Raw genomic sequence first — 16,205 nt, 5'->3', positions numbered from 1 at the left:
AAAAAAAAAAAAAAAAAAAAGGGAAAAGAAATAAAACTGAAACAGAAAGTAGACCTAAAAACAAAGATGAATATGCAGCACAAAAATGCGTGTTTTGTTGTGATATCTTTTGTGTTATTTGCTTCTATTTAGATCATTTCTTGGAAGGTGATAAAAGAGGAAAAAAAAACAAAAAAACGGTACCAGAAACGGAGAAATGCCAGCACAACTGAACAAAATTGCTCCTAACCACTACATTTTACAGAGACAAAGGGTTTGTTCGGAACAAAAAAAGCATACTATTGTGTGCAATGCTAGTTATCTGTACAATTACATAGAAATATGTCATAATTCTCTTTATTAGTTTTTTTTTCCTCCCTCTTTTAACAACTGTTATTACAGTAAAATGAAAGAAAAAAAGAACAGCTATGCTTGAAAGCATACGATCAATAACTCCTTCATGGTAATTGTTCAAAATGTGTTTGTGTTGGTTTTTCGTTGTCGTCTTTTTTCATCGAAGGGTCACTTCAGCAAACAAACGGTGCTGCAACTCACCAAAGAGGAAGAAAATCTTTCAAAAAGTCAATATAGATACAGAAGTATAATAAAATAGTCCTTTTTTTTGTAATTTCCCATTTATTCTGGTAAAGTCTGTAGTTTAGACTTGTATAGTTTGGGACTATGCAGTTCATTTGGACTGTCAGACTAACATCTCTGAGACCTAAAAATCCGTGTGAGTAATTGTCTCTTTCCACACTGAGACAAAAACACGCCAAACCACACAGGGTTGGAGGGTGGTGGAACACAACATCAACAGATTCCCGCAATGTTTAACCAAATATAGTCACATATGAGCCCCCATACCGAGCAATCATTATCCTGTTTGTGGTCGGCAACAGCGAGAGTCCGGCCGTTTGCTCTGCCTCAGTCTTAGGGACACTGAATAAAAAGAAGGGCTACCACTGCCAACGACTGATGGAACAAGGGGACACGGGGGAGAGGACTACGGTAATAGGAGGGACACTGGAGGAGCGGGACGATGTTGGGCCTATAGGCTAGTGACTAGGTGCGAGGGCTCCGGCTGGGCCTCCTCTGGAGATAGATCCTCTTTGTTTGGGGGCACGATGAATCCGTCGCTGCTGCCCCGCCCTAGCTGGTAGTAGGAGTGCAGCTGGTGGAGGTGGTTACGTGAACCCAAGTTGGGCATGCTCTTGTAGTAAACGTCGTCCGAGAGGTCCTCCGGGCTTTTGGCGTCCCCCCCGTCCTTGGAGCCTTCGACCGATTCTGCAGACACGTCGGGCAGGCCGGGCAGCATGGGCATACTGGTGTAGAGGGAGTCTCTCTGGTGGTTGTGCCTGGGGGACAAGCCCTCGTCATCGGTGTGCTCGTTGGTGAGTAAGGGGAAGAAACTCTCGCTGTTCTCCTGGGGGATCCTCCTCCGGGACGAAGAGGAAGTGGTGGCGGACGAGAAGGGGTGGTGGGGCAGTGGGAGGGGCGGCGGCGCTGACTGGTGGAGGTGATTGTTAAGGTTGTCCACCGCCTGCAGGGACGGGGGTGGTCTTTGAGGCAACAGTGGGGCGTTGGACTCCTCGCGGATTAACTCCAGGCCCAGGCCTTCGTCGTGGTGCGGAGCAAAGGTGGAGTGCTCATCCAGGCTCAGCGCCACATTCATGCCTATCCCCTCTCCCAAGCCCATCCCGTAGCCGCTGTCCTTGCCACCGTTGCTAACGTTATTGACTAGCTTATTCATGAGGTTCCGGTTCTGCTCGGTTGAGCGTTCGTGGGAATTGTTGAGGTAGGAGGGAATATAATTGGAGGTGAGCTCTTTCAGGATCTTTTTTTCCAGGGTGGTCTCCTTGTGGTTATAACCCCGATCAATGATCTGGACGCAGTCACTCATGTACTCAGCGCTGGCGATGCTGTAGCTGTTGCCATGGTTACCATTCAGTGGTAGAGTATCCATGACACTTGTATCCCGGGCATTGTTCAGGATTCCCTCTGGAATGACAAACATGGGTTGGGTTGGGGGGTAGAGTGGGCGAATGAGAAGGGTGAAATCTGATGGGATGTAATATTGCCACAGCTAAATGTCAGCCATTTTTACAAACACAAATTACACCAATCAAAAACTGTGGACCTTTTTTTCTGAAATATGCCCTGATCCTCAAGCACTCTCAGCACCTAATGTCACTGCCAATTCTATAAAGTGCACTTTGTGGAAATAAAGACTAGAGCATTTGGATTAGGTAAACCATATAGCATTAGACATTAAAAGCTTGTATACTGCAAATATGATGATGATATCATACACACTTACCTTGTTACAAAAATAACATTTTTTCAAGACCAAATTTCACTTCTCATTAAATTGTATAGATTACTCTATGGCAGTGATGAAAACACTGATATATGTGACATGCAACAACACAAAGCTCAAGCACAGCACGCAAACATAAAGGTTATGCACTAATCCAAGCCAACAAAGACAAAAATGATAGCCATGCATTTAACACTTAAAGTGAACATAAACCAGCTGTAAATTTGGAGCCCAGCCATATTGTCCCATATGAGCATTGCAAAGTTGTAATACTGGAAAAAAAATCATTTAGTCACGTCTGCTTAGTCCACGTGACCAGAACTAGCCCTCTCTCTCTCTCGACATCAATTAGTTAAAACATTTCAGAATCAACCCACGCTGGAAGAATAGAGACTTTCTGTTCTCTCTAGAACATCTACAACATCTAACATATTTTATCAGTTTGACAAAGTCTATGCAGCATCAAAAAAACATTTTTGACCATAATTCAAACTACATCAGACAAGGCTATCCGTGTCGAGCCTACAAATTTGACATCTCGAAAATTTGACAAGATTCTTTTCTGAGTCCTTCAAAAAGTGAATTAGCTTGATCAAGATAGAGTGAAGAAGAAGAAAAAAAAAAAAGTGCATGACCAAAGGCACACGTGTTCAATATTCACTGAAGAATACAGATCAATTTGTATTGATGTGCCTTATAAAATGTTAAGTCTAAATGTTGACTATAATTCCGTTATCTTATTTAGAGCGCGATACGAAATGGGCCGATGGATATTTGCAAATGCCACACATCTTTTTTTTTTTATTATCATCAACTACAAAACTACAGTAAGCAGTGGAATTCAAAATGAGATCTAAACTGTTTTTTACAGGTCTATTTGAACTGGGGAAGGCCTTTTTTCATAAAAGAATGCTATTACTTCCAAAGGGAATGACATTTTGTTTTCATTACCCCTTTGTGAGAAATTGAGTGAAAAGAAAGTAAAGCCAAAGTCAATTACATTTGATAAGCAATGTTTAGTTTGACTCCCATACTTGTCTCTCTGTAGGGCTCTTTTAGGGACAGCATGAGGGGAAGGAAAGAAGAAAAGAAAACACAATAAGCATAACAGTGACAGGTAGAAGAGAAATGTGCACATACAGTATGCTGATGACGCATCAAGGAAATGTTTTCCGAATGCAATCGTTTTATGCCACCATGCACATTTTGCGTACCCATAGAAAGATCCACAATCAAATCAAGTATTAACACATATAAAGGGAAAGATGTTTTGCTAAAACATGGCAAGTTGAGCCTCAAATGTACCAGCAAATCTTTGGTTGGATTAGCATTTTCATCCTTTTAGATATTTCTTTTACATCTATGGCAATGTAAGTGAATTACAGCCCTCCGTCAGAGCGATGCAGTACTTGTATTGCATACATAAATTATCCTCTGATCAAAGCTCTCTGTGAGTTTTTATCTCAATTTTACACGAGTTTCTCAGTTTTACAGACTCACAAAGATACAGCGATCTCGTATTGACTGCCCAGAGTTGGAATAAAATAATAACAGGCCTGCACGGGGAAAAAAAAGCATTTCAGTATTCAGACTGATCCCAGACTAAAGTAGATTTCTTGTTGGCTGATGGCGAGGATTTCTAATACTTAGATGTATTGATGTTAGAGTCAAAGAGCAACATGTTTAAGTTACATTACAATTAAAGATTTCAAGTTAAAAGGGCAATTTAGTTATTGAAGGAGGCGGAAAACTGATCTATTTAAACTTAAAATTAGAAAATGAGGTTCATGAAAACATTAAAACAGTACAATAGTCTGCTATGTTTGCTCTTCAGACTATTCTTTTCTATGTAATATAAATGAATTGCATTTTAAATTTAAATATCAGATTCCGTTACATTCATCGCAAACTACAACGTCTGACAATACAAGAGCAGCATAAAAAGAGAGAAATGCTAAGACTAAAAACAGAGAGACTGAAGACATGGCACACAAGCTGTACTGACAACATTAGAGCACATTGAAAATAAATGACTGGGGATGTATCCGGCTCCCTACGGGCACCCATTCTTGATCATTTTTACAATGTCTATGTTGGCCAAAGAGCCATGCATGAGTGTAACTCGTGTAACCGAATTGCTAGCCCCGACCGGCAGCCGGTACACACCCCCAATGAAAAGCCCCAAAGCAGAACAAACCTGTAGGATTTCTGTGAAAAAGCTTTAGTTTGTTCAATGCTAACACACAACATTTAGAGCAGTGTTTTTTTTTAATCAAAGCCCTGTAAAAACCCTCAAGGGTAAGCATTGGCATTTTAGCTTAGTGCAAGTCCATTACTTTTAACTCTCCAATCATAAAGTTGCTTTCTGTTCCTTGGCAGGAACAAAGCCACCTTGGTGTTTCCCCGGGACCAGACATGAAAAAACACTGCCCTAGCCACAATGTTAAAGAATGAAAAGAAGCTAGCACACCTTGTGTGTTGTACATGCCCAGAGGGTTGTTATAGACTGCCGATTCCCCAAGCAATGTATTATAGGGATTGTTAGTGCCATGAGGACGTAGGAGTGCATTAGGTATAAGATGGTTAGCCATAGCCCCTGGAGCAGCCAGAAGGAGACAGAGTGAGGCAGAAAATAAAAAAACAGAAGAGAATAAGAGCGTAGAGACAGAAAAAGGTAGGTGGGTACATAAATTGAGATATAGATAGAGAGAAAGAGAGAGAACATACATATCAGTTGGGCAGATGCAGCTGAGCTACGACAGCCATTAACATCCAAATGATCACATGATCATTAATGTGAGGGGTTTTTGCTACATGAAAGTGGCAGAGCTGAACTGACATAGCTAATGGGGCCGATGGAAAGTGTGGTAATTGTATTGTTAATGCCGGCCATTAGTGTTAAGCCTGTTTTTGTGCTCCACAATCAGGCAGCATACTCGTGTTAACAAACATAAATTACAAAAGCACCGACATGGCCAACACAACACACGTACTGTTACATTTCTAGACTCCAACAGGACAAAATACAATAATCACTCAGGACACAGTTTGGTCTTAGAGGCTGAAGTAAAAAAGAAAAAAAAGAAAGTCCTCCAAATTCATTTAAATGACTGTTTGCTCAACACCTTCCCTTAACAGAGATTGCAATGATTAACAATGGTAACAGATTTCTTCACATGAGGAAGCAGTGTGCATGACGCTGCTCTTCATTTATCCTGATATACACACATACATACATTTTTTTGTTCAACCTTTCAAAAGGCCAAGAACACAGGAGCAAAAATCATTACAAAAAAAAAAGAATTAAAAGTTATTTTTTTACTTTGCTCTGGAGTTTTAGTGGACATTTAGTTGAGGTTCAAGTGCAAACATGCCACTTAAAATATGAATACGTACAGTACGTAAGCACAGCAGTCATGCTTATGTTAGAAGAAAAATATGTCAGATATGAAATTTGTCCTAATCTTTTCAACCAACTCATGGAGCTAATCTTAGTTGAGTTATCTAATTACCGCTAATAAAAACATGAAGTACTGAGAACTGGTAAACTGGAGTGGTAAATCTGTCACCATTATCATCTTAACTGCATATGTGCTGTAACAGTACATTATTATTATTATTGTTTATGGCATTGCCGATCTTATGAACTAAAAAAGGGATATTTTTCTTCAAAGAGCAAAATTCACATTTTTTCTAATTCTCTGTTGAAATAACCTCAGCGCAAGTGTTCCTTAGGTCAAGACGGTCATTCCTTTGCTCCATCCTCCTCTATTTCGAACAACCAGAACAGAGGCTCATCTGCTTTTTATGCAATGCTTTCCTTTAGGTACTTCCTGCCAGTATCATGACCAGATGACTCATCAGTTCCCCAACAACATAGTCCCACACCAAGGCATCTGCCACAGTCTGAGCCCGGTGATTAGCAGCAGATTTGAGGGGTGCAATCTTAAACCTGAATGGTGCAGACTCCCTGATGTTTTTTTCTTTTCCTTGTTGATAAAACTAATTCATTTTCAAGTGTTTGAATACATTCTGCGGAATATCAAGTATGCTGAAAACATTCACAATTATTTCCTGTTTACAAGAGTTTTTTTTCCCGCCCCACTGCATTATATGGTGCTTTTGTTTTTAAAGCCGCAAATTCTAGCTTTATGAAGTCAATATGCCAGAGCGGGTAAACATCTTTTAACTGAGGTACCAATACACAGCAATTAGATGCTCTGGCAGAGTGCACTGTTCTTTTCTAATGCTCTGAATCTGTCAAACCAATAGGGAAAGATTCAAAAAAAATATATATTCTTAGGATTCTACCTATTTCTTTTAAAAGTGAAGGGGTTTCTTGTAGAAATAGTTTCTATTTTAGAAGACTCTCGATCCAATTTTAAAATTAATTGCAGTACTGCTTATTTAGGCACATCTTTCAGCATTGGTCTAATTTTAGTTTAAGTTTTGTATTAACTAGGCATATTATGATCGTTAAAATGTTTTGATAAAAATGTAATTGTCATTTTTTTTCTGTTGCTGCTTGCCCCAATTACAGTAGATTCCATAAACACCAGCCCCTTTTGAATTCTCCCAATGACGGATCCCTTATTGTGTCTGTGTTTGATAAATTGGACAATTTCTAAAACCGCACTGATTGTTGTGGTGCAATAATCCCCAATGCTGGGATAAATTGAACATGCAACGCTTTCAAGATGATTGCATGACTCTGCTCTCGAGAGGCTGCAAGCTCGCTCTCAGATGAGAAGGAGGGAGAGGCCGGGGTGCGGAGATTCAAAATACAAATCAGCGAGAAATATTCGCTCCTCAACTCATAATTCCTTAATAACAACACGGGAACAGCCACACATCAGTGCCATTCTATTTGCATCTGTTCTTTATGATACTTGTGATGGCGGAACACACTTCCAGGTGCACTCTGTAGCTCGTGAGTGTTGTCTCTATCAGAACCAGCCTGTTAAGAAGCCAGGCGTATAAATTTTGCGTTAATAATTTCTAGTTCCGCCTTTTGCTCTAATGGAAGATGCTTGTACGCTTTAACTTCAACACCCCGACCCACAGGCCCACCTCCCGCCCCAATTCAGCCTCTCCACAATGGATGAAGGCTGTGTCTGTGGATGGTGCTAAGCTGAGTGCCTAATTATTGAGATCTTGACACTTCCTCCCTGTGTCGAACATTAATCCATCATTGTAACTATGCATTAGTGTCGACGCAAGCCGGCGCCCAGAGTGAATTTAGAGAGCAAGCAGTATGGAACCTGATCCCTCCATCAACAGATGCGGTGAGTGGGCAGAGTGTTAGGGATGGATGCCAGCCAGCGCGGCGGTATTTGCCACTCTATGTTAGATGTAGTCTGGTATCTTTTTTTTTGTTGTTTTGTTTACCTGAGAGACTCCAAAGTTAACTCTATTCACTGCGCCGCTGTCAAATGCATTATGGTAACACACTTTTTATTAATGTTTTTTCTGAAAGGGAATGCCACTGAATTGATTTTAGGTTGTTTTGCAGCACTTTTCCTGAGAGTATGCCCAGTTTACACTTTCAAGGCTTTCGCAGTCAGAGTTGTATTGCTTGATGGGAAGAAAATAAAGAGGTACCTTTATCACTTTATCAAATGCCCCAAATTTTGCACTACAATTTTCATAAACAAGTTGATTATGATGAAAACTGACTTAATTGCGCTTGTTTATTTTATTTAGATAAAATGAAATCCAATTGTTTTTGTAGACTCCTTAAGACTATGTTTTTTTAATTACTAGAATTTACAATAGCTTTGTTTATGCTTCAAAATAACTACATAATAAACCATTTTATTCAGCAAAATGACACCAAAGAAGGATTTTCTCCTTTCATTCTCTGCCTTGTATCGCGTTCTCTTCTATCCAGGCAAAACTGTTGTCAAAAGCAGTTCTGATGCGTTCCATTTCTCATATTTCAGAACATGGTTCATTAGTTGGTGATAATTAACAATTGATTAGAAGATGTGTCATTTACTTTGTATTTTACCTATCATTCGGAATATCTGAGTCAAACTATTGCGGATCAACTGATTTACCTTGACTCAAGGTTTGTGGTTGAAAGCTTTGCTTGTCAAAGAAAAGGGTTTTGATGCTTTGATATAAAAAGTCTTTGCTTCCCAATAAATGGAAAGCGACTGGAACTAAAAATCAAGACGTTAGTGAAGCTTCTGTGAAAAAACTATATTGAACAATATTAATAAATTCTAAGGCAAAGGCCAGTGTATTGAGAAATAATTGAAGTTCATATTTACTGCGGGACCAAGTACCTCTGTTGAGTGATGCAGAGCTGTTGATGTCACCGGTCATAAAAGAGGACTCGGACTGTTTTCTGACAGTGTCATTCCACATTCGACGGATGCGGCTCTGCAAAGAAAAACAGCATGTCAAATCCCATTGAAATATTCACTCTGAACACTGTCAGTAATTCAGCTAAAAAGTAAAAGTCTGCTCATGGAGGATGACTATTTCAAGCATTCAATCACCTATCTATATTTATATCTATATAAATATATACAGTATGTATCTATATGTATCTATATGTATAAATACGTATATATATATATATATATATATTTATATATATATATATATATATATATATATAATATCGAGAGAGAGAGAGAGAGAGAGAAGAGAGAAGAGAGAAGAGAAGATAGAGACAGACAGACAATCAGCTTTTTAATCAATTGTGTAAGCCATGAAACATGTTGCTGTGGGGATAAGAAACCTCCAATAAAAATGAGCACTAGTACTGGGATAGGTGAAGTTAATAATAAAGTCATCAGTCAAGCTCTTCGAATCAGTGTCTCGGATTTCAAAAGGCGCAATCCAAGAGGGTTCATGCCGGTTAATTATGATACAGTCCCATGGGCTGTTGCACAAGCTAAGGGTCTGGGTATCCAACCACAGAGCTGCCTACGTTCTGTCCTGTGCCAGAGGGGCTTGGCAAAGGATTTCACATGAATCCATAACAGATTTGGTGATGGTGAAAAGAAAATAATGTGTCAAATATTTGGGAATAAAAATGCTTTACTTAAAGGATAATTCCAGTTTATTACAACCAAAGTCCTATTTTTGTGGGTTTTGCTCAACATATATCATTAATTGTACTAAACTATCATCTTCCCACTGCCAAGTTAACACAGCAATGTAGTGTGAACCACAGGCAACATATTACATAATATCAGGGTCCAAGATAAAAAAAATAACGGGACAGGTTTAATAATAAAGTCATGCAACGAAGAATGCATGTTTTTTCTGTGATTGCACTTTAGAAAGGTTTCATCTTAATTTAGTCAATTTGGTGCAAGTCACAAAAAGTGTAACAGTACCTCACTTAATCTCTCCCTGAAATTCTCCATTTACTGTAAGAATGGCATTTAGACCATGAGCATGGTTGTATGCAAGCTTAATCATGGTATTATATATGATGTGGAAAAAAATGCCCCAGTAGAGGGTGTTGTGATCAATACTGCACTCTCAGATATGTCGTTTTAGGCACTTCTGTGCCAGGCGACACTCGAACAGGAACATACACTGACAGAGACGACCTCATCAACATATCGTTTGTCATCATGTCCGCAGCACTGGATACACAGATGGGTTTAAAATGACAATTTTTGGACAGATCATAACTTGAACCATTCATAGCCAATGGGTTCGAATGTACTTTGCTGATTACACATTCATTTAGAAGCCTCAGAGTAAGCAATAACCAAGCACGTCTTTCTGAGTGTTTCCATTCCTGTCTGGCAGGAGGTTAGAGCCATCTTGTCAAAGCACTGTGTATAATTAAACGCTTTGATCTGTGTGCTGAATGCAGCTTGTATCGTGGGTTGCCCCTGCATGCTTGACTCTAAGGACTATTTATAACTGAACATTGGTAGGAAATCACAATCTTTAGAATTTGGAAATGATGTTCAATTACAGTGTGTCATGGCAATTCATCCTATACTTCATGTTAATGTGGGAGGAATCCATAAGTATTCTGTTCACAAAGCGACAAAAATCACATATTTTGGCAGAGAAATTCGAATCTGCATTCGTGAGCGTGAACAAATTCCTAACAAAGCTCAAGCCAATACTTTAGTCGGCTTCGCTGCACAAATGTGCAGCCTGCTCCAGTGGAAATAAATTGCAGACTGACTTCATGTCTTTAGAAAATGTTTAGCTCAACAAGCACTACATTTTCCTGCTATCACTTTCAAACAAGGACATATGCTGTACTTTGTTGCAATCTATCATGCGTACCTACACAGTCACCTTTAAAATCTTTTCTCATTAGTTATTTAAGGAGGTGCACATCTGTGTAATGTCACAGATTATTATTTAGGAATGAGTCCCTTTCGCTTCTAGATAAGCAGAACGACTACTTAAAGATAAAAGTGTAGCAAATCAAGAATGCAAAGAAAGAGGAGAAGGAGAAGCTGTGCCACCTGTGACCCTGTCGAGTAACGTCCTGGAGCCCGAGAGGCGGTGCCTTTTCCTGAGCCGATGGAGCTGTCCACACTTTTGCCACTGCAGCAGTGAGTACGGAGGCATTTTCCATACTCCTTACGCACCTGTGGGTAATTAAAGCAAAAGGTACAGCACATGCAAGCTAACCATTACACCAAATCCAAAGGTAACAATCTCATACTTGACACATTTGCTTATGTTTTTCTGGCCTTTTTGTCTGACGTCCCAGTCCCAAAGCACATACCTTCTTCTGCAGCACACAGTGAAAGATGAAGATGAACATTCCCTGCAGGGAGTTGAAGATGGTGAACAGGTAGGCCATGACCACCGTGCTCTCGTTGACATACATCAGGCCAAAGGCCCAGGTCAGGCCCAGCAGACATAGCAAGGCAATGGCCCCGATCACCCATGATCTGAAATACAAACAAACAGCCACGTTACACACCACTTGACAAAGTTAGTGCTTTCAAACTAGTTTGGAACTCATGAGAAGCAGGGTAAACTGTACCAATACAATGTTTTGAGAATAATTAGAGGTTAGAAGCCACAAAAATGAAGTAGGTGCTACCACTGAATTAAAAAAATATTCAAACAATGGGCAGTTCAAGGTATCATTTAATTCACAGTTATCAAGGTTTTCCTATGAGAGGGAGAAAAGGCACAACAATGAAGAGGGGAAAGAAACCGATGAGAAATGACAATGGATTTAATCTTCATTTTCTGTTTCCGTCCTTGTCTTTGCTGCCTGTTCCTTGTCTTTATTTGCACTCCTTGCATCGATGCCATTGACTATTTGAAGAGCCATAAAACTCCAGATTCATACTGTATATACAAAAATTAGAAGTCTGTATAAATGGTAGGGTAACACGTATGGCATTTTCATTTGAAGACTATTAACATGAGCACGTAGTATGTCGGATTACCCGAGGGGATAAGTGTCTTGTAAACTGAAAGGTTGGACGGAGATAAATGCCCTTGAAAACACAGAATCTATTAAGAATGAAGGGCTCTACCTTCATGCGGGCACACTACGCAGAGAAGCGGTACATTTTCTTCCCCTGCACCCTTTTGGTATTTTGGTGACTCCCTGTGCGGCGCAGCAGACAAGGCGGAGGGGAGATTATGCCAGCATCTGTCATCGACAACAGTCTGCGTGTATGACGTTCTTCCCTGAGTTGATTAAATCGTTTCGCAGCCATTTGAAGGAGAAGCAGTTTTGTTTTCCCTCTGCAGCCTCTAATTTGAGTGGCACACATTGTCAAAACACAAATATGCACACCGGAAAAATCAGGTAACCTTGATTAAGTATTTCTCAAGCAATACCTCAATGTCTAAAATAACGGCAAACTTCTCTGCCGTGGTGTCCCTGAGTGGTTGCTTATATCTCGGTATTCTAGCTTCTAGGTTTATGCAATCCGAGTTAGCGGAGATGTTGGAGGCCTTCTTAGGATGTCAGCCTACAGCTGCTATGCACAACACTATGTGGTACATCCGAATCACGGCTGGTCATTTGACAGTTACGGTTACATTTCACAGCAGGAGGAAGACTCATGCATGCTGTCTTGTTTACCACTTATTTACGTCATGTAACATTTCAGTTTTAACATGATTAAGTCTGTTCTAAGGAGTGCACCTTTTTGTTATATGCGGATGTTACTTATAACTGCAAACGTGGTTATTCTAAGGCTTATTAACTAGAAATTGTGCATAAAAATAATGACTGCCAGGCATTCAACAAGTCCAGAAATATGAATTTATTCAGTTATATATATATCGGATAAAAAACTGTTTATTCATTACTTTTAGCTAACTGCTTCAACCATTTATCTATAAATTTCAAGTGTTGCATATGTATCCATTGCTTGTAGCTAACTATGTCATTCAATATTCCAAATGGGATGCACATAGGGAAAAAAGGACTGACACCTGAATGAATGCCATATCTACATTACAGTACAAATATTTCTATAGAATGCACTATGAAGCTTTTTGAGTTTTGTATGTTTTATTTTTTTAATTTTTTTTATTGTTATTACTGTTGTTCTCTTCTCTTTAGTTCTTCACCTCATCTCTAGCTTTTTCTACATGTATGTTGGTTAAAAAACATTTTTAATGGCATGTAAACATCCAAGATTTATGTCATTTGATGTTCCAATAAAAAAAGTTATAAAAAAAAGATATAAATACTTCAGTCACAGAGCCCTCCCTCTCGGCTCAACAGCCTGCATTAGACTGATAAAACTAAAAAAAAAGAAAATACACAATAAAAAAGAAAGACACAGGTGTCATTTAGAACTAATCTTGCTTGTCACATCTGTGGGCCATGTATATCTAAGACAGGAGTGCTGTGTGCACACTAATGTTGCCTTCAACATGACTGAGTACTCCACAATAAATCATGTTAATGATTCAGAAAGTCACCTAGATGGATTTGAGTGGATATTTGTTCATTTGGAGGAGCAAATGAAAGATGGCATTATGGGAAAAAGGACCCTTCTAATTTTGTCTTACTTGATTTTAGGTTCATAATCCTGATAGCTGAGCGAAATGACAAGAACACAACAACAAGAGAAAACAGGCAGAAATAAATCAAGTCACATAACAAAGACATGGAGGGTGTAATCCAAAATGTGTGGCCATACATACACATTTAGACATTAAGAGGGAAACAATACACCAACAAGGAAGATGGCTTGTTTTGGCTGTGGGGATTAAATCTCCATTCACAGCATCCACATCCAAACTTCAAGGCCAGACATTGTACATTTTGAGAAGGGATTTGTTCGTGATGTACCTATGATAACCATAATTATCTGCTTCACTGAAGTATCTAGCTACCCTCATAAATGCTGGCAGACCTTCACATTTAAGCTGTTATAAATGGGCCAGGTGTGCGGCAAAATAAATGATTTATGAATTCACCAAGGCAACCATTAAACATAATTTTCCCAGGGCTGTCTTAATGACCTGGAGGGAGAGGTACTTCATCAAGGCGACTGCCCCCGGAATGGACACAGAAACACAAGCAGTGGGCACAAAGAGAACTAAATATTGTCCTCTAACTAGTGGTTTATGATAAAGACACAAGAGGTCATAAAAAATGCGTCCGAGAGGACAGGATATGAAGAGGCTACTACTCATATCGCGCACGGCTTATCTTCTTCTGGAGTTATCAGATAGAAAATAAGGGGATGAATTTGAGAGCTGCATGGTAGGAGCCTTCAGGCACAACTTCAGAGCTGCATACCAGTCACTGAAAAGCATAGCAGCTCACTTACAAGTGAAAAAAGTGCATTTCAGTTGAGTTTTATACTGTCCTGGCTGTTGCATGCCTGAAAGCTACAAATACAATAACAGATACCAAATTTTTTGTTTGTATTTCTGGCATCATTAAGCTCAAAATTGTTCATGTTTAGTGTAGCATTTGGCAAGGCAAATCAGGTAATTTAGGAACACAATTTGTATTTTAATCAAATTTGCAAACATTGAATATAGCATCTAAGCCGTATACAGTAAGTACTTCAGCTCTAATGTGCTTGTCGGAAAGCCATTTTCATTTGGATGGTTGTGGCATTTATAGATATACTATCCATCTCTAAGAGGGCTGCAGCAGAGCACTTTGAGGCACGCACTAAAAAGACAGAGAAGTGTTATTGTGCTAAACGTCGAGAAGAAACGCCAAAAATGAACAATTTTAAGCAGAAAACTACTTCGGACTGTGGCATCAAATAATTACCAATTTCCATTAAAATGGCTTAATTCGCAGAGATGCCATTCCTTAAAATGGTCCATATCATTTATATATAAGATTGCAATAGGTCAATTCAACCTGTTTCAAACCTGTTTAAAGTCCTTTGATCAACCTGACAGGCTGTTAATTATTCAACTAAAGGTATGCTTAAAAAGTGTTTAAGACATCAATGAATCAATTAAGTTTTAGATGTTGGCATGGACGTTTTTTTAAATCTTAGAAATTATCATTTGAATATTTCATTTAAGTTTTGAGTTCAATTACCAATACCCAAGTCAAAAGTCAAACTTTTATTTATTTGTTTTTTCAAATGTCCAGTCCATCATGTTCTAAATATGCCTCATTCAGAAGCAAGTTTGGTAATTTAAGTCACAACGGTGCAAAAGTCATGTGGTAATCCATGAATCACAGGGCCATGGCAGCCGCTGTCTCCATTACGGGGTGAGGGGGGGAAAAAACACATCAAATACAACATCAATTCTATTCTACATCCTCTACTGAGAAATGTTGCATCTTACCAGTGCCATTCTACAATAACACATCCATCATAATAACGGTAGCTAAAACGAAGAGGAAAAAAAAAAATGGAAGATGAAAAACAGAAAGGTGTTAAAGATCAACACAGCCTAAGATTAAAAAAAAATAGCAGGATGTGAGTGCTAATCAAAAGAAGAAAAGAAGGGAGGGAGAAAGAGATACACAGCGAAAAATATGAAACATTCCTATTAAAACAAGGCAGCATGATGAAATCTGAACATAAAACATGACATCAAACCATAAAAAGGAATCACATGGCACAAAGATAAGAAAAAACAAAACACACCTCATTAAACTGAGCTAAATTGACTTAATTAACCCGTGGAATCATCATCATTAAACCAGTTCACCTTGATAACTCAAAGAAAAGGAAAGGAAGGCAATAATGGATAGGACTGACTCAGTTATAATAGTAAGAATTACATTGAATGCTATACCAAATAGGACAAACATCTTGCTTTGATATTTTACTGTGTTAAGAAAGAAATATCAAATAAATGTCATCCAACAAAATCTGATTATTGCTTGCTGGTTATTGATGAAACAGAAGCACCTTGGCGATGACAGGCTATATGTTTGACTTCTGAGTCTGTATAGTCGTGTGTTGAGGCCCTTGACTTAAAACCTGTGTCAGATGAATGAGGGCTGACAAAAGCAGCACTGCATCGTACCATTTTTTCCCCCAATGGTCATCTGAAACACTGTTTTCCAAGTCAGTAAGACTTTGGGGGGTTAGGCGGTCAGTTGTTTGGTACATTATGGGAGGCCAGTGTAATAAATCATATGACACTGAGAACTCCAGCAGTCAATATGTTTCTGCAGAAGTAAATGCAATGTATCTTGCGGCACCAAATAAAGGCAACATACAGAAATGGATAGGAAAAAGTAATATAGTCATTTAGATAAGTTGCTCAATGTACCTGCGGTTCCGGTCCAGTTGTGCTCTGGAGCTGTATCATAGTGAACTGCTTCAGTTCACAATTTTGAGGGAACCAATCACAAACCGGCTTATCTACTATATGCTATTGGCCGGTTTAACACGATGATTATAGAGAAGCGACCCACCAGCTTCTTGTTTACATTCAACATTGTCAACGCCACCGAAGCGTAGCAACCCGTTGATGCCGCTGTCGCTTCTAC

The 16,205-nt window shown here is 39.1% G+C and overlaps 1 protein-coding gene across 1 annotated transcript in view; it reads right to left on the bottom strand.

Annotated features, from left to right (window-relative positions):
* Positions 1–485: 485 nt before the first annotated feature.
* Positions 486–16,205, bottom strand: part of LOC116707102 (adhesion G protein-coupled receptor L3) — a gene marked incomplete in the record, with an annotated part of 258,534 nt that continues 242,814 nt past the window's right edge. Inside the window, 8 exon segments of the mRNA XM_032544265.1 lie at positions 486–1,977; positions 3,331–3,348; positions 4,767–4,892; positions 8,587–8,683; positions 10,756–10,881; positions 11,022–11,190; positions 13,289–13,315; positions 15,047–15,088. Of these exon segments, the coding sequence (XP_032400156.1) occupies positions 1,028–1,977; positions 3,331–3,348; positions 4,767–4,892; positions 8,587–8,683; positions 10,756–10,881; positions 11,022–11,190; positions 13,289–13,315; positions 15,047–15,088 (1,555 nt within the window).

This window comes from Etheostoma spectabile, chromosome 19 (genome assembly GCF_008692095.1).
Source record: "Etheostoma spectabile isolate EspeVRDwgs_2016 chromosome 19, UIUC_Espe_1.0, whole genome shotgun sequence".
Lineage (NCBI taxonomy): Eukaryota > Metazoa > Chordata > Actinopteri > Perciformes > Percidae > Etheostoma > Etheostoma spectabile.
Note: the sequence above shows the minus strand (reverse complement) of the source record. Positions and strands in the feature narration are given on the sequence as shown.